At 41.2% G+C, this 19,164-nt stretch overlaps 1 protein-coding gene across 1 annotated transcript in view; it reads right to left on the bottom strand.

Annotated features, from left to right (window-relative positions):
- atf6b (activating transcription factor 6 beta) overlaps positions 1-19,164 on the bottom strand; it is a 47,064-nt gene that overhangs the window by 1,883 nt on the left and 26,017 nt on the right. The window contains exons 10-14 of the mRNA XM_059009217.1: positions 17,506-17,724; positions 6,670-6,777; positions 6,285-6,381; positions 2,864-2,931; positions 2,111-2,222 (exon numbers count right to left, since the gene is read on the bottom strand). Coding sequence (XP_058865200.1) covers positions 2,111-2,222; positions 2,864-2,931; positions 6,285-6,381; positions 6,670-6,777; positions 17,506-17,724 — 604 coding nt within the window. The remainder of the gene's footprint in view (positions 1-2,110; positions 2,223-2,863; positions 2,932-6,284; positions 6,382-6,669; positions 6,778-17,505; positions 17,725-19,164) is intronic.

Below are 19,164 nucleotides of genomic sequence, written 5' to 3'. Positions count from 1 at the left end.
TTACTATCATAACTTTGGTTCCCGGAAATAGAAATGTAACATTTACCGTCTGGGTATTTACCTCCTGAAGACCCGAGTCCTGAATATTGACATGCCAAAGCTGCTCTCTGAGCCAGTGACACAGTCATGACCCGCCCCCGAGGGCACAAAAGCACTGAGCTCACAGATCTCAGTGCCATTTTTTCCTTCAAGCCTGCTGCAATCAAGTACGAAATGTAACCATTACCGTATGGTTGAGTGAGCCAAAGCCGTCGCAAGGGCAAGATTGCAGACTGGCTGGAATACTCTATTCCTGTGTTGTAAGGGTCGACTGAAAAGCCACTCTTAACACTCTAGTTAACACTCTAGTTCCAGTAAAGGTATGGGGAGTAGCCCAACCCGCTGCATTGCAAATGACCCTGACAGATGCACCCTGGAATAAAGCCCACGAAGTTGCCATGCCCATGGGGGAATGGTCAGTGAGCTTTTCTGGAGGGGGCAAGGCCAGCTTATAGGCAGTCCTGACCGTGTCTGCTATCCACTTGGACAGCCGCTGCTTGACAGGGCTTCGCCCCATAGCAGAGAAAAATTTGTTCTGACTGCCAACAACATTTCGTCCTATCAACGTACTACTCCAGGGCCCGCACTGGGCAGAGCACATGGAGCTGTCGCTCACTGTCAGACTGGAAAGGAGGTGGATGGAAAGACTCCAATTCCACAGACTGGTTGACATGGAATGCCGAGATCGTCTTCGGAAAAAAGGCAGGATTGGTACGGAGTGTAACCTTTGTCCTGGCCCCTGTAAAAATTAAGCAAGCTTTCGCTATCGAGAATCCCTGCATCTCACTCACCCGCTTTGCAGAGGTGATAGCGAGCAAGAAAGCCACTTTAAATGATAAAAAATTCAGCTCCTGAATGCAAGGGCTCAAATGGAGGCTTCATGAGTGCATTAAGCACCACGATTAGCCTCCAGCAAGTAACAATGTCCTTCATAGGCGGCTGAAGCCACCGAGTCCCTTTCAAACATTGCCCCGCCAGGAAGTGAGCTCCTGGGGCGACCAAGTCAGTTTTGACGGGGCAAGCTGAAATAGCTGCCAGGTAGACCTTTAACGTGGAGGGGGCTTTCCCCTCGTCAAACAGGTCCTGCAAAAATGATCACTGCCATGGGACAGGTCGTGGGGTCAAACCCACGAGGCAGACACCATGTCTGGAAAACATCCCACTTGTGCCCATACTGAGAACGCATGGACGCTGCTCTGGCATTCTGTAGGGTGTCAATGACCCTATTAGAAAGCTCTAGGCGACTCAAATGCTGCCATTCAGGGGCCAGACACAGAGCTGCATGAATAAGCAGGTCGCGGTGCTTGGGCAGTCTCCATGGCTCAGGAGCTGCGGTCCTGCACAGTTCAGCCCAGCAGCTGCTCTTACTGCACGAGTACCATATTGCAGACAGGCCTGCGGGTGGTGTCTGTAAAACACACAACACACAAAGAGAAAAAACTCAACAAAAAACAGTCATTAATAAGGCTGTAAGAAAATTGTGATTTTTTATATGAAGAAGTTGCGTCCCCTGTGTATTAAAGTTGTGGTTTCATGAATATAAACATGCATATATACCTGCTTTCAAGATGGATTTGTGTTCATTTGTTCAAAAACAACAACAAGCAACAGGCTGCGGTGCACACAATACCCGTAATTAGCTAAAACTACTACAATGACTAGTAGTAGTATCACACACTAATATCACATATAATTGTGTAAAAACAGAATAATTGCGAAATATATACAGATAGAAGCAACAATGTACTTATTTGAACTAGGCTCTCCCATCGGGTCAGTCTTCAAAGGAAAAATGGCACTGAGATCTGTGAGCGCAGTGCTTTTGTGCCCTCGGGGGCGGGTCATGACTGTGTCACTGGCTCAGAGAGCAGCTTTGGCATGTCAATATTCAGGATTTGGGTCTTTAGGAGGTAGACACCCAGACGGTAATGGTTACATTTCGTACTGAAAGGTTACAGTTTTTCCCTCCTCACCCTCATGAGTGACACTACATAGGTGTCCTGTCCTGTCCTGTCCTCCGTCCCTCCCTCCCTCCCTCCTCTGCCCCTACACCCCCTCCCCCCTCTCTCACCCTCCTGAATGACACCACATAGAAAGTGTCCTCTCTGCGGTCGATGGCTTCCATGAAGTCCTGGTGCCTGGGCTGGAGTCCGGGGTAGAGCTGCAGCTGACTGGAGGGGACTCTGAGCAGAGAAAGGGAGGGTTTATATTAGTATGCCTAAGCGCCGAACCATCGAGTCCACAGCTAGTGTACTCCCAGCAAATACTTAACCTGAAGTGGCAGAGCACTAGATGGACTGGCTCTCACTCCTATATAGACACTGGGTGATCTAGTCCTTGTTACATATCTATGGCAGGCAGCTAGAACTGAAGAGCAGCTCCTGATCTCAGTTAAACAGGGATGGAAGGAAGACCCCTGCAGAGCATCATCCACTGCAGCCTTTACTACCAGCTTGATTAGCCACAGTCTACAGGTAAGACGTCCAGGTCTATCTCATTAAACTCCTAGTAAAACCAGGAATGGATCAAACTGCTATGCAATGGGAGTCTTATTTCCATCCGTGTCAAAGCACCCTAACAGGGTCATTCAAGTGATTCCAATAAAAACATCATAAAAAGGTAAGCGGACAGTATAAGTCAATGTGATTTGACATGCTGCTCATTGTGGTGAACAGACCTTTATAAATCATGGTCATAATATCCAGTCATCTTGTCTTATCTTTCCTCTCAATTTTTCAATCTCCTCCTCCTCCTCCTCCTCCATTCATTCTCATTCTCTCTCTTTCTCTCTCTCTCTCTCTCTCTCTCTCTCTCTCTCTCTCACCTGTCAAGCGTCCTCTGTGGATGTACTGGAAGGTATCTTGCCAGGTTAATCTTCCTCTGCTGGGCTTTCTGTAACACACAGCAAGATCAGTAACAGAGCTGAGCTGCGTACAACACTCACAGACAGTGTACATTGTTAGTGTTGCAGTATTACAGTTCTGCAGTGTATAATGTAGTGTTGGGGAGTTACAGTTCTGCAGTGTATAATGTACAGTGTTGAGGAGTTACAGTTCTGCAGTGTATAATGTACAGTGTTGGGGAGTTACAGTTCTGCAGTGTATAATGTACAGTGTTGAGGAGTTACAGTTCTGCAATGTATAATGTACAGTGTTGAGGAGTTACAGTTCTGCAGTGTATAATGTACAGTGTTGGGGAGTTACAGTTTTGCAGTGTATAATGTACAGTGTTGGGGAGTTACAGTTCTGCAGTGTATAATGTACAGTGTTGAGGAGTTACAGTTCTGCAGTGTATAATGTACAGTGTTGGGGAGTTACAATTCTGCAGTGTATAATGTAGTGTTGGGGAGTTACAGTTCTGCAGTGTATAATGTACAGTGTTGGGGAGTTACAGTTTTGCAGTGTATAATGTAGTGTTGGGGAGTTACAGTTCTGCAGTGTATAATGTACAATGTTGAGGAGTTACAGTTCTGCAGTGTATAATGTAGTGTTAGGGAGTTACAATTCTGCAGTGTATAATGTAGTGTTGGGGAGTTACAGTTCTGCAGTGTATAATGTACAGTGTTGAGGAGTTACAGTTCTGCAGTGTATAATGTAGTGTTGGGGAGTTACAGTTCTGCAGTGTATAATGTAGTGTTGGGGAGTTACAGTTCTGCAGTGTATAATGTACAGTGTTGAGGAGTTACAGTTCTGCAGTGTATAATGTACAGTGTTGAGGAGTTACAGTTCTGCAGTGTATAATGTAGTGTTGGGGAGTTACAGTTCTGCAGTGTATAATGTACAGTGTTGAGGAGTTACAGTTCTGCAGTGTATAATGTAGTGTTGGGGAGTTACAGTTCTGCAGTGTATAATGTACAGTGTTGAGGAGTTACAGTTCTGCAGTGTATAATATAGTGTTGGGGAGTTACAGTTCTGCAGTGTATAATGTAGTGTTGGGGAGTTACAGTTCTGCAGTGTATAATGTACAGTGTTGAGGAGTTACAGTTCTGCAGTGTATAATGTAGTGTTGGGGAGTTACAGTTCTGCAGTGTATAATGTACAGTGTTGGGGAGTTACAGTTCTGCAGTGTATAATGTACAGTGTTGGGGAGTTACAGTTCTGCAGTGTATAATGTACAGTGTTGAGGAGTTACAGTTCTGCAGTGTATAATGTACAGTGTTGAGGAGTTACAGTTCTGCAGTGTATAATGTACAGTGTTGAGGAGTTACAGTTCTGCAGTGTATAATGTACAGTGTTGAGGAGTTACAGTTCTGCAGTGTATAATGTACAGTGTTGAGGAGTTACAGTTCTGCAGTGTATAATGTACAGTGTTGGGGAGTTACAGTTCTGCAGTGTATAATGTACAGTGTTGAGGAGTTACAGTTCTGCAGTGTATAATGTACAGTGTTGAGGAGTTACAGTTCTGCAGTGTATAATGTAGTGTTGGGGAGTTACAGTTCTGCAGTGTATAATGTACAGTGTTGGGGAGTTACAGTTCTGCAGTGTATAATGTACAGTGTTGGGGAGTTACAGTTCTGCAGTGTATAATGTACAGTGTTGGGGAGTTACAGTTCTGCAGTGTATAATGTACAGTGTTGAGGAGTTACAGTTCTGCAGTGTATAATGTACAGTGTTGAGGAGTTACAGTTCTGCAGTGTATAATGTACAGTGTTGAGGAGTTACAGTTCTGCAGTGTATAATGTACAGTGTTGAGGAGTTACAGTTCTGCAGTGTATAATGTACAGTGTTGAGGAGTTACAGTTCTGCAGTGTATAATGTACAGTGTTGAGGAGTTACAGTTCTGCAGTGTATAATGTACAGTGTTGGGGAGTTACAGTTCTGCAGTGTATAATGTACAGTGTTGAGGAGTTACAGTTCTGCAGTGTATAATGTACAGTGTTGAGGAATTACAGTTCTGCAGTGTATAATGTACAGTGTTGAGGAGTTACAGTTCTGCAGTGTATAATGTAGTGTTGGGGAGTTACAGTTCTGCAGTGTATAATGTACAGTGTTGAGGAGTTACAGTTCTGCAGTGTATAATGTACAGTGTTGGGGAGTTACAGTTCTGCAGTGTATAATGTACAGTGTTGAGGAGTTACAGTTCTGCAGTGTATAATGTACAGTGTTGAGGAGTTACAGTTCTGCAGTGTATAATGTACAGTGTTGAGGAGTTACAGTTCTGCAGTGTATAATGTACAGTGTTGAGGAGTTACAGTTCTGCAGTGTATAATGTACAGTGTTGAGGAGTTACAGTTCTGCAGTGTATAATGTACAGTGTTGAGGAGTTACAGTTCTGCAGTGTATAATGTACAGTGTTGGGGAGTTACAGTTCTGCAGTGTATAATGTAGTGTTGGGGAGTTACAGTTCTGCAGTGTATAATGTACAGTGTTGAGGAGTTACAGTTCTGCAGTGTATAATGTACAGTGTTGAGGAGTTACAGTTCTGCAGTGTATAATGTACAGTGTTGAGGAGTTACAGTTCTGCAGTGTATAATGTACAGTGTTGAGGAGTTACAGTTCTGCAGTGTATAATGTACAGTGTTGGGGAGTTACAGTTCTGCAGTGTATAATGTAGTGTTGGGGAGTTACAGTTCTGCAGTGTATAATGTACAGTGTTGAGGAGTTACAGTTCTGCAGTGTATAATGTACAGTGTTGGGGAGTTACAGTTCTGCAGTGTATAATGTACAGTGTTGGGGAGTTACAGTTCTGCAGTGTATAATGTACAGTGTTGGGGAGTTACAGTTCTGCAGTGTATAATGTAGTGTTGGGGAGTTACAGTTCTGCAGTGTATAATGTACATTGTTGAGGAGTTACAGTTCTGCAGTGTATAATGTAGTGTTGGGGAGTTACAGTTCTGCAGTGTATAATGTACAGTGTTGAGGAGTTACAGTTCTGCAGTGTATAATGTAGTGTTGGGGAGTTACAGTTCTGCAGTGTATAATGTACAGTGTTGAGGAGTTACAGTTCTGCAGTGTATAATGTACAGTGTTGAGGAGTTACAGTTCTGCAGTGTATAATGTACAGTGTTGAGGAGTTAAAGTTCTGCAGTGTATAATGTACAGTGTTGGGGAGTTACAGTTCTGCAGTGTATAATGTACAGTGTTGAGGAGTTACAGTTCTGCAGTGTATAATGTACAGTGTTGAGGAGTTACAGTTCTGCAGTGTATAATGTACAGTGTTGAGGAGTTACAGTTCTGCAGTGTATAATGTACAGTGTTGGGGAGTTACAGTTCTGCAGTGTATAATGTACAGTGTTGATGGGATACCTGAGCTATCTTGGCTTTCTTTGCCCTGGGGCTTTTTTCTCCTTTCTTGCGGTTGATCTGGTGCCTGTGGACCCAGCCCCTCAGCTCATCAGCCAGCCTGTGAGCAAACAAGAAGAAAAAGGGTGAAACTAGGGAAAAGAGCAGAAACTGGGATCCTGGCTGATCCCAGCCCAGACACGGGCCAGGGGGCATTCATCAACCGACCTGCAACTCATGCAAATGTGTGGTCCCTTTGTGCAACTATTCAGCAACAATTACAGGACAGCAGAAAGATCCGAGTGACTTCAAAGGGGCACGACAGCCAAGCTAATTCTGGATTATATCCAGGTGTTTAATTACATCTGAGGGGCGGCAGGGAGGGAGGTAGGCAGGCAGGAGGCTGTACCTGAGAGACTCGGTCCGGTTGAACTGCCGGCAGTCTGTGGAGGTGAAGAGCCGGTCGATGTCTCTGAGAACAAGGTCCTTCACATCCGAGAACGCAGCCGTCACATTCCTGAGAGGAACAACGCAGAGAAGAATGAATGGATAAACAGATGAATCAATACGCACGCACGCACGCACGCACGCACGCACGCCCGCCCACCCACACACACAAACAACAAGGAAATGAACCTGTGCATGCACGCACACACAGGGGGTCCTCATAATCACTAACAGTTGCAATCTGAAACATCTTGTCACGGAGTGACCCCAAAACCCGTCTCCCCTTGTACAACTTGCGAGCACCTTTTTTGAGTCAAAGGTATATGCGGTATAAATGTCTGACTTTGATAGAAGCAGCTTAATTTATTTAAGGTTTGCCCACTGATGATGGGAATGAGAATGTAGAGATGGGAGCCCAGCTAACAAGACTGAAGTTTTGCAGGTATCAAGTAAAGGCCCTGGTTGCCCACACCTATGATGTAAAACGCTGGATGCACAGGCCTGCTGTGGTGTTCACAGAGCCACTTCGAGCTGAGCCAGGAGGAGAATTTGAATCTTGGTGTGAACAAGCTGACTTACTGGATATGGATTGGATGCTATAGAATGAAATACATTGCTAATAGTAATGTTGTTGGATCCTGTATTTTGTATCCCTTTGACTAAGTCTGTGTAAGGTCTGAAAAAGAGAGCTCCTGGTATCAAAAGGTCAGGCCGACCTGCTGAAAGTTCCAAACCTCCCTTATCAGGCAAAAGCATCTTTTTTAATTAGACTCAGAGCCTTAAAACATTCTGATCCAGCGAGAGCAGAATGGCAACCTCTATGGAACAGAATTAATAAGCCAGAAGCAATTGAACTAGGTTTGATTATAGTAAGAAAAAACAAAAGTACTTAAATAAGAAACTTAATATAATAACATTAAGTAAATGTATGAGCAGTCCTACGTTTTAATATTCAAGGTTGTATTTATTGCTAAGCAGGTGCCTAATTAAAAATTAACCTCTTGCCTTCTGTGTATACCAATGGAGTAAAATACTATTACAATGTACAAGAGATTGCTATATTGAATTATCTGAATTAGAAATACATGTTATAAAATCATTATAAACTGTAACTTTACATATGCAGTGAACTTATTTTGTAACCTCGTCCTCACCTGCCTGTAGTAAAAGCAGTGTTGAAGATGACTCATTGGTTTTGGCTGATGAAGCTGGGAATTTTTGATGGTCAGCGATTTAAAAGCCAAGATCCTCTCTATAATGAGCGATCTCGTTAATATTAACGAACGAAATACCTTTCAGATAACAGAAGATAGGAGTTTATATTAAAATAAACAGAAATGAATTTGAACCTGGCAAGAAGAGATGGAGGCACAGAGCGTAGAACGGTTTTACTGAATTAAGCTAAAGATTGGTTTAAAATAATGAGTATTAGAAAATGCTTACAGTAGTGTCTCATATTAATCAACACTGAAAACTGGCAAAAAGCTAGGATGTCTTAAAACCTGCTTCAACAGGATTTTGTATGAACAGAGAAAGAGGTCAGATTTAGTTCAGTCACTATAAAACTATTACATTCTAAAATGTTAACAACAGATGAAAATAACTGGACCTTCCATTAAAAGCTTAAATGACTTCATAACAGATCAATGGAGTAAAATAAAATTATTGAAGTATCTGAACTGGAAATACATGTTATAAAGTCATTTAAAGTTAAACTGCTGAAAGAACATATTAAAAGTTTATAATTACAGATGCTTGACACTGACAATGTTGTAGACACATTGCTAAAACACATTTGAGATAATGTTCATTTAATTTAATCAGTTTAAGAATTAGTTCAGTTTCTGTTTCCAACTAAACAAAAAGTCTTTAGACATTATAATATAAATTAAACCAAAGAATATAAATGTTTAGTTTATATAAAGGTTTTTACTGCAAATGAAAAAAAAAAAACAGGAACTGTTAGGTTTGAATATAAGACAATAAAGTGTAAACTGTATTTAATAATTTTAGTACACCGTAGACTTATTAAAAATAATTAAATTAATAGTCTCGCTTCTATCTGCCTGCAGCAGAGCGGTGCTGAGCTGGAAAGTCAAAGTGAGATTTATTTGTCGTCAGTAGTTTTGAATCAATGGCCTTTCTATAATGAGCAAAATTAACTCTCTTCATTACATCATAGAAATTAGTGAAAACTTGGCAGCCGAAGCGAGCATTTCATTTAAATTAGAAAAGTTGTCTACAGCATCAGTTCTTATCAGGTAGCGACTTAATTGGGAAAATGTTTGAAAGCGGTGAATTTGGAAAAGCGCTTACAAGTTTCATATTAATTAAAAACTAGTCTTGGCAAGTAATAGAGTGTCTGAAACCTGCTTGTGTAGGCAATTTTTTTAGAAACAGAGGTCAGGCTTGGTCCAAGAATGGCTCAGTTAAATAAGGCTATTATATTTAACATGTTAATTATAGCTTAAATTTAAATGAAAATAACTGAACTAACCACTGTATGATCAGTGTTTTTATTCAAAGGCTTATGACAAACCCCTAGTCTTTGTCCAATATTTTGTTAACAAACATTTGTATATGAAAATAAAGTAAACTGAACAGGTAATAAGAACATAAGAAAGTTTACAAACGAGAGGAGGCCATTTAACCCATCTTGCTCATTTGGTTGTTAGTAGCTTGTTGATCCCAGAATCTCATCAAGCAGCTTCTTGAAGGATCCCAGGGTGTCAGCTTCAACAACATTACTGGGGAGTTGGTTCCAGACCCTCACAATTCTCTGTGTAAAAAAGTGCCTCATATTTTCTGTTCCGACTGCCCCTTTATCTAATCTCCATTTGTGACCCCTGGTCCTTGTTTCTTTTTTCAGGTCCAAAAAGTCCCCTTTTAGGATTTTGAATGTTTGAATCAGATCACCACATAGTCTTTTTTGTTCAAGACTGAATAGATTCAATTCTTTTAGCCTGTCTGCATACGACATGCCTTTTAAACCCGGGATAATTCTGGTTGCTCTTCTTTGCACTCTTTCTAGAGCAGCAATATCCTTTTTGTAACGAGGTTATCAGAACTGAACACAATATTCTCGGTGAGGTCTAACTAATGCATTGTAAAGTTTTAAAGGAGGTAATGTGGTATACTGCTCAGAGGAAATATATTGTAGACCCAGGTTAATATAATCACACAAAAAGTTGATGTATATATAAAACATAATCTCTTTTAATACACATATAAACTTGTATCGTATTGTAATGTACTTGGTAGCAAGGATCCTGTAAACTTTGGTTCACCTGACTTTTTAGAGAAAGGAGGGGTTGACAAATGAGAACTATGTGTTTGGAAAGAAGTTATATCCAATTAATTTTGAATATTGTTATATAGCTCCAATTAGTTTTGAAAAGAGTTGACCGGATCCTTCTAGAATATATCATTAACTCAAAGAACTGTCAAGGCAGATTGATGATCAGATTTAATTGGGACTCCTGATATATTCAATGGGGGGAAAATCCTATATAAGCCCAGAGCAAGACCCCATTCGATACCATTGAACTTGATCTTGCAAGTTGACGTGGTCCATGCTCTGAGGGTCTCTGAAAAACTGATTGTTGTTTGTTTGAAGTCAAGTCTGCCTTTTGAAGACAGTTCTTATTTTTCAATATATCCTACACTACACTTCCATATACTGGAAGGTAACCACATATTTGAATGTATATCTCGTTTATATTAGATGCACTGCTATAAGGTATGGGATTTATATTTTAGCTGTGGAGAGTGATGTATTGTATGTTGTAGGACGTAGCTGTGGGCGCTTCAGCTTTTTGCATTTTATAGCCTGAAGGCTAAGCATATGATAACCATATCTGTATTACTGTATTGAAGTACTAATGCTGTTAAACCTGTAAAAGCACTGGATCACCCAGACTGCTTATTACTTGGGATTTACGATGGTCTGCACAACCAACCAATCCAATTTTTAAAGCACTTAATAAACTGAAGAGCACTACTACTGCTCTGATACATGTATAAAAAGTATGTGCAATTCTGACAATCTATAAGAACATAAGAAAGGTTACAAAACGAGAGGAGGCCCCATTCAGCCCATCTTGCTCGTTTGGTTGTTAGTAGCTTATTGATCCCAGAATCTCATCAAGCAGCTTCTTGAAGGATCCCAGGGTGTCGGCTTCAACAACATTACTGGGGAGTTGGTTCCAGGTGGCTGGGAGTGTGTGATAAAAGACTGGTGAAGATCGGTGCAAAAATCAAGGCAGTGACGTTCTTCAGCATACAGAGCATGACAGACAGACAGACAGACAGACAGACAGACAGACAGACAGACAGACAGACGGACAGACGGACAGACAGACGGACGGACGGACTGACGGACGACACGATCAGGCAAAGTCCTAACCGCGTGTGACATTGCTAGCTGCGTGACATTGCTAGTTTATGCACTGGCTGCAAAAGCAAAAGCATTTATGATCTTGAACATTTAACATTTATTACTATAAAATCTGTACAGCATTTCCTGTTCTGTAATTGAGAGGAACGGTAGTTCCTCATGCCAAGTTATCAGCGAACTGCCAGTGATGAGACTCTATACAGCACGGACAGGTTACGTGTTTTCAGGGTATTGGCGCAGCCAAAAGCACCATTCCACTTTTAATTTGTAGGTGAAAAGTAGGGGTGCACCGATACATCGGTTGGTTATCGGATCGGCACCGATAAAGGGGGAAATAACATTATCGGCTATTTATAGCCAATAATGTTTACCGATATTTATGCGTTGACGTATAAACCGTGAGACAAGAATATATTCGCTATAGTGTGTAAGTGCGCTGATAGTCAGTTGTAAGTATGTCTAAATTAAGGAGTACAGTTTGGAATTTTTTTTAAGTGCCTGTAAAGAACTCCAAAACAGCTGACTGCAAGCTATGTGGTGCAAATATTTCACGTGGTGGCAACAGCAGATTTCAACACAGCAAACTTAATTCATCACCTCAAGACGCGCCATGCCCCTGAATACAAGAACTACTTAAAGGCTACAGAAAAGAAAAGAGGGGGAGGAAAGAGCTGCGCCGAAGCAACTATCACTACATGAAACACTTAAACGTACACAAAAATTTGGAAGTGGGGATGCCAGGGCTAAAGAAATTACAAATCGGTTAACCCTTTGCGGTTCTATGTCAGACCTGGTCCCACATTGCAATTTTCCCTTTCCGGTCCAATGTCAGACCCTGTCCGACATCATCAGTAAGACGTAAAAAACAGGTCTTGAGTCGCTTTTTCTCTGGAAAAAGCCGAGAAAACCATTCACTGGCCGAGTGAGACCGATAGGAGCCGGAAAAAAAAAAAAAAAAAAAGGGGGCGGATCTCAGCAATACACTTAACCCCGGCACCACACAGATAACACGGACATAAAAACACAATATAGCTGCTTCTGCATCCAGCGCTCAAAGAATATCACAGACATTTGCAGAGCTTTTTGAGATGTTCTAGTAATAAAATAATGACTTGGATCGCATTATTTAGGAGTTTGTGATAAAACGAGTGATCAGGAGATGATTTATCAGTATGCACGACTATGAAGAGGTATGTGAAAAATACAGCGAACAAGGGGTGGGGCGGGGCTGGAGATGCAGTACTGAGTGTCCTGTTGATATGCAGTGCCTTTTAAACCTGTTTTACTGTGAAAAAAATACTTTTAAAACAGTGCGTCTAAAATAAACTGCACGTGTGAAAATAAATTAGACCTGACTCGCCTGAGACGTGCTGGATAAATGGACTGCAAAGGGTTAATGGAATTTATAGCTCTGAATGATCAGCCATTTTCTGTTGTACTAGATACTGGATTTCGCCGTCTCATTGAATGCCTTGAGCCTCGTTACACACTGCCCAGTAGAAAGTTTATGTCTGAGACTGCACTTCCTGAGCTCTACAGCGTTGTTTTAAAACAAATACAGACACTGGTTGAAGATGATCATGTATCAGTACTAAGCTTTATGACAGACATTTGGAGCTCTGATGTGTCGCCAATGTCAATGCTGAGTTTAACTGCACAATGGATAGACGTGAATTTCAATTTCGTAGGGCAGTACTAAAGGCACAGGAGCTCAGCACTTCCCATACAGCGGAGGCTATTTCAATAGCATTTGATAATATGTCTGCAGCATGGAAAATTCTGAAGGAAAAAACGCCGTTATCAGAGATAATGCAAGAAACATAGCAAAGGCTATGCAAGAGTCCAGTTTACCAAGTTTACCTTGTGTAGCACATACACTCCAGCTTGTTGTGAATGAAGGACAGTTATCACAGTGCAGCGTGTCCGATTTACTGGCAGCATCACGAAAAATTGTTGGGCACTTTAAACACTCTGTGTTGGCGTATTCTCGTCTTCAAAGGGTGCAGGCGTTGCTCGGAATGCCTTTGAAGAGGTTACAGCAGGACGTACAGACAAGTTGGAACAGCACGCACTACATGCTGCAAAGCCTTTGGGAGCAGAAGCCTGCGCTTGGAGCATGTGCTGCTGACCATGAAATCCCTACAACTCACTGTACAGCAGTAGGGGATGATGGAATAGTGACAGTTCTAGCACCATTTGAAGAACTAACTTGTGAACTGAGTTCATCCTTGGCCTCTGCTTCTGATGTCATCCCTTCCATCGTAGCTTTAAAACGGCTTTTGAGGAAAAGTTTCAGATTCAGACCAAGGAGTAAAGACTATTAAACAGACTTTGCTGGAAGCCTTGGAAACACACTTTGAGAAAACTGAAACTGAACCTCTCTACTGCGTTGCAACCCTGCTGGACCCAAGATACAAGGACAGGTACTTCACTGGTAATGACAAAAAGCTGCTGACTACACAAATGCTGGTGACACACCTGGAAAACATGCAAGCCTTAACGAAGCCTGCTTCGAAGAAACCAAAGGAAGCAGATGACGGCACTACAAAACCCAGCCACAACCTACGTTCGATGTATGATGAGATATTGGAAGAAAGTACCGGTGGGGTAGTAACTGATGCTATAAGCAGTAGTGTTATGCTTCAGAAACAAAGCTACCTGAGCGAGCCCACACTTCAAAGAAGTGGAGATAAGCTAAAATACTGGGAAACCAACAATGGTAGTTTTCCCATTCTAGCTGAATCTGCATGGAAGTTTCTGTCTGCCCCCTGCAGTAACGTTGACAGTGAACGGCTGTTCAGTGCAGCTTCGCACATTGTGGACGAGAAGAGAAACAGGCTAATGTGTGAAAAAGCAGAAATGCTACTATTTGTTAAAACCTTCCACTCACTCATTTATGCTAAATATATGAGTAAGCTATTGTATGCCAGAGGCAAGAATGTAAATCGGACACAGAGATATATATAAATATTAACATTACTTTAGCAAAATGTTAAATTGGCTAATCTATCTATCTATCTATTATTGCTGTTGTTTTTGTGATGACTAGTATACACTGTTTTTATTTTGTAATTGTAACACCTTAATCTAGATTTAAAGCCTGTTCATCTTGAAGGCAAAAGTGTTTTGATTTGGCCATTTTTTTTCTGCATATGTTTTAAAAGTAAAAGTTTAAAAGCTCATATTTGTGTGGATTTTTGCTTCCAAATGTATCTAGAAGCAGTAAGGCAAAAATAAAAGTGTGCACGTTTTATAAATGCAAACAAAATTTTTCACATTTACTTTAGTGTTTTGAAATGACTTGCACTATTACTTAATATTATATCGATATCAGCCGATATGGTTGGGTCTTCATCGGTTATCGGTATCGGCCCAGAAAATCCTTATCGGTACACCCCCAGAGAAAAGTAGAAGAAAAAGTCAATACCTGTCATACAGTAAGAGAAATAAGTCACCAAGTAAGGTAAAAATGTCCATCTCCTCCTCCTTCTCCCAACATATTTTTTTGCAAAACCCATTGAGTTTTAATCCACACATATGTATATTGCAGGACATCCGAGTTTAATGACAATTAACTTGCTTTGTCAACATGGAAATATACTAGGGAACGCACTTATTGTGAAGTCTATATAATTTATATTAAATCATTTGTTTCTGTTTTAAAATGGAACATTTGCCTGCAAAAAATATCTTTCTTTATATAAATATATAAAAAAGGTCTGGTATACGTGGGATTTGAATCTATAACGTGTTGTGTTATTGTCAGTGCTACACGATTAGCTGAGAAAACAAGCAGTATTTTGAAAGATAAAGTCAGCCAGCTGAGATTCTAGGGACTATATTGGAGATTTTTTCAAATCATCATATAATCATCATTCTGAAAAATGTTGGTTTCCTGTCATTGTAACGCTCATTGTGGTCCCTACTGGCGCAAGGAAGTACGGTTCCTTTTGATACTGGTTGATGAGAGTAACGCTATTTGTGGTCCCCACTAGACAAAAAGGAATGTTAATTTCTGAGAATTAGCTAATAATGCTGAAGCCTATATATTTGGTAAAAAGTAAAACATGAATAAATAAATACATTAATAAATATTGAAATAAATGAATACATAAATCAATACATAGACATTTATTTATCTATCTTGATATTTATTTTTCACTATCAGATATAAATAAACACTGCCATTTAATACTGTATGAAACAAAAATAAATATTCAACAGACCTTGTTCAATTGTACACTAGCAAAGATTTTTGTACATTGTCATCATGCTTTCATATATTTTTACTTTCAAATTAAAAAATATATTGTAACGACCCAGACACTTGGTTTGTTGATAAATCATCTCCTGATCACTCGTTTGATCACCAAACTCCTCAATAATGCGATCCAAGTCATTATTTTATTACTTTAACATCTGAAAAAGCTCTGCAGATGTCTGTGATATTCTTTGAGTGCTGGATGCGGAAGCAGCTGTCTTGTTTGTTTATATCTGTGTTATGTCTGTGGTGAAGGGACTATGCGTATTGCTCAGATCCGCACCCCCCCCCCCCCTTTTTTTTTTTTTGGCTTCTCTCAGTTTCTATCGGACTTTATATATGTATAAAGTGAAAAAAGAAGTGATATCTGAAACAAAAACACACTGGAAAGCAGTGGGGGTCAAGGTGCCGCAATTGTTTCTACTAACTTGGCTTGTGTTTTTCAGGCACAATAAAAGCTGATCGAACTTGCATCAAAAACACAAGCCAAGTTAGTAGAAGCAATTGGGCCACCTTGACCCCCACTGCTTTTACAGTTGTGCCTATTTGCTTGGTGCTGGCCAAGGTTGTCCCCAATGGTTTCTTGAAACTTGGGTTGTGTTTTTGATATCTCCACTTTAAATGGCTGGGCACTTTGATAACTTGGCGCTTTTTCATATTTCCAGTGTTTTTCTGTTTCAGATACATTACAGTGCGTCTATGAGAATGGGTTTTCTGTGTATGTACGAGTTGGGTGACACAGTGCAGAATGCTTCCAGTTACTCTGAAAGGGGACTCTAACAAGCTCGTCACAGGGAATGCAGTTCAACACATTCTCGCCCTCCCTCAGCCCGTATTCCCTGAAACCTTATCTATAAAAAAAACAACTGCAGAGATAGAGAGCAGCTGCTGCTCAGAACTGCGGCCTTAACCCCTTCCTCACCACAAGAGGACAGTTTCTTCTAGTTTTTGTCGGATTATATCAGGGATTGTTCCTTAGCTACTGTGTAAAACATGCTTGCTTTCCAAAACAGTAGGGCTAGCTCGTCGCCTCAGGGATCTCAGTAGCCTACCTCTCTCTTTCAGTTCAGTGCCAAACTGCACCTCTCAGCACTGTGTGGCTAAACTTTTTATTTATTATTTTTACCTTTATTTATAGTCCTTTCTACATAAAGATGAACCTTGTCCTAACCCTAACGCAAGTTTAATCACAGTTGGACAATTAGATTCTCTAGGTATAGCCAATATCAACATGTAAGTGCAATGCTCTCAATGACTTGTGCTAAAGAGTGTCTTATCACAACCGGACACATGCTTACATTTTAACATATATCTAGAGCCGCGTCTATATAAATATAATACAAATCAGGGATGGCAGTAAGACTCCCATTGCATAGCAGTTTGATCCATTCCTGGTTTTACTATGAGTTTCCACACCTGAGATTGTTACCTGTACACTGCAGCTAATCAAGATTGTAGAAAAACCTGGAATAGGTGGAACTGCTATGCGATAGGAGTCTTATTTCCATCCCTGACAATAAATACATAAATAAAAAAAGTAAAGTAGACGACTATTTCTGCAAATGCCTTCTTCATCATCAGTGTATTGAATTGGTTTTAGAATCTGTGATCAAGCGACTCTGTAGTTACGAAGTGGTCTGGCGACACACAGACGACTCAGTGAGCCCCGAGTTTTGCACCCCAATCAGGGATAATAGAGAAAGCACAAGACCACCCATTGTTTCCAAGCAGCTTGTTGGGGCATGGCTATTAAACCACAGTGAAGACGAATGAGGAGACACCTGGAATACGCTCACTGCACATCACCGTCGCCAGGGAGACCACGGAACAGCATGGGGGCAAACAAAACACACACACTCACACACGGACTGCATTATATGCTATAAGACAGACAAAAACAGGGAGTCTCCATATACCCCCAGGTGCTGGTGAACTCGATCATGTTCTCAGGAAATGTCAAATTGAAGCGGCAGTTCTCTAGATGTAAACATGTACGTGTGTAACAGACAGCCTCCACACACCCAGAGTTTCAAGAACTCGTGCCAAAGAATGTTGTTAACACGTTTCATCAATCAGTCAAGTGGTTCTATAGATCGGTGTAAAACTGTAAAGAGTCTTGCTAATAATCTCAGAGACAATACCTGAACAGTGCTCGTTTACCAGCTCTCTCGCTCTGCTCATCGCCTTCAACCATCCCCCTCTTTTCCTCCTCCTCCTCCTCCTGCAATGTGATCGCTCTCTCCCTCTCTCTTTCCTGCTCTCGCTCCACTTCCTGTCTCTGCTGGAACTCCAAAAGGTGTCTTCCTGTAGGAGGCACTGCTCCTTCCTGTCTTGCCGGCTTCAACTTCCTGTCCGTGATACTGTGCGGGTAAAATCAAGAAAAAAAAGCCAATTAAAAAAACAAAAGAAAAAACACCTACATGACTATAAAGCACTGTAGAGAAGACAGCAGCTACCCAGCAAGGTGTCTATATAACACTATAACACCCTGTACAGAACTACAGCAGCTACCCAGCATGGTGTCTATATAACACTATAACACCCTGTACAGAACTACAGCAGCTACCCAGCATGGTGTCTATATAACACTATAACACCCTGTACAGAACTACAGCAGCTACCCAGCATGGTGTCTATATAACACTATAACACCCTGTACAGAACTACAGCAGCTACCCAGCATGGTGTCTATATAACACTATAACACCCTGTACAGAACTACAGCAGCTACCCAGCATGGTGTCTATATAACACCCTGTACAGAACTACAGCAGCTACCCAGCATGGTGTCTATATAACACTATAACACCCTGTACTGAACTACAGCAGCTACCCAGCATGGTGTCTATATAACACTATAACACCCTGTACAGAACTACAGCAGCTACCCAGCATGGTGTCTATATAACACTATAACACCCTGTACAGAACTACAGCAGCTACCCAGCATGGTGTCTATATAACACTATAACACCCTGTACAGAACTACAGCAGCTACCCAGCATGGTGTCTATATAACACCCTGTACAGAACTACAGCAGCTACCCAACATGGTGTCTATATAACACTATAACACCCTGTACAGAACTACAGCAGCTACCCAGCATGGTGTCTATATAACACTATAACACCCTGTACAGAACTACAGCAGCTACCCAGCATGGTGTCTATATAACACTATAACACCCTGTACTGAACTACAGCAGCTACCCAGCATGGTGTCTATATAACACTATAACACCCTGTACAGAACTACAGCAGCTACCCAGCATGGTGTCTATATAACACTATAACACCCTGTACAGAACTACAGCAGCTACCCAGCATGGTGTCTATATAACACTATAACACCCTGTACAGAACTACAGCAGCTACCCAGCATGGTGTCTATATAACACTATAACACCCTGTACAGAACTACAGCAGCTACCCAGCATGGTGTCTATATAACACCCTGTACAGAACTACAGCAGCTACCCAGCATGGTGTCTATATAACACTATAACACCCTGTACAGAACTACAGCAGCTACCCAGCATGGTGTCTATATAACACTATAACACCCTGTACAGAACTACAGCAGCTACCCAGCATGGTGTCTATATAACACTATAACACCCTGTACAGAACTACAGCAGCTACCCAGCATGGTGTCTATATAACACTATAACACCCTGTACAGAACTACAGCAGCTACCCAGCATGGTGTCTATATAACACTATAACACCCTGTACAGAACTACAGCAGCTACCCAGCATGGTGTCTATATAACACTATAACACCCTGTACAGAACTACAG

The sequence above is a fragment of the Acipenser ruthenus genome, chromosome 38, assembly GCF_902713425.1.
Source record: "Acipenser ruthenus chromosome 38, fAciRut3.2 maternal haplotype, whole genome shotgun sequence".
NCBI classification, from domain to species: Eukaryota; Metazoa; Chordata; class Actinopteri; order Acipenseriformes; family Acipenseridae; genus Acipenser; species Acipenser ruthenus.
The sequence above is the reverse complement of the archived record's forward strand: the minus strand, read 5'-3'. Positions and strand labels throughout refer to the sequence as shown.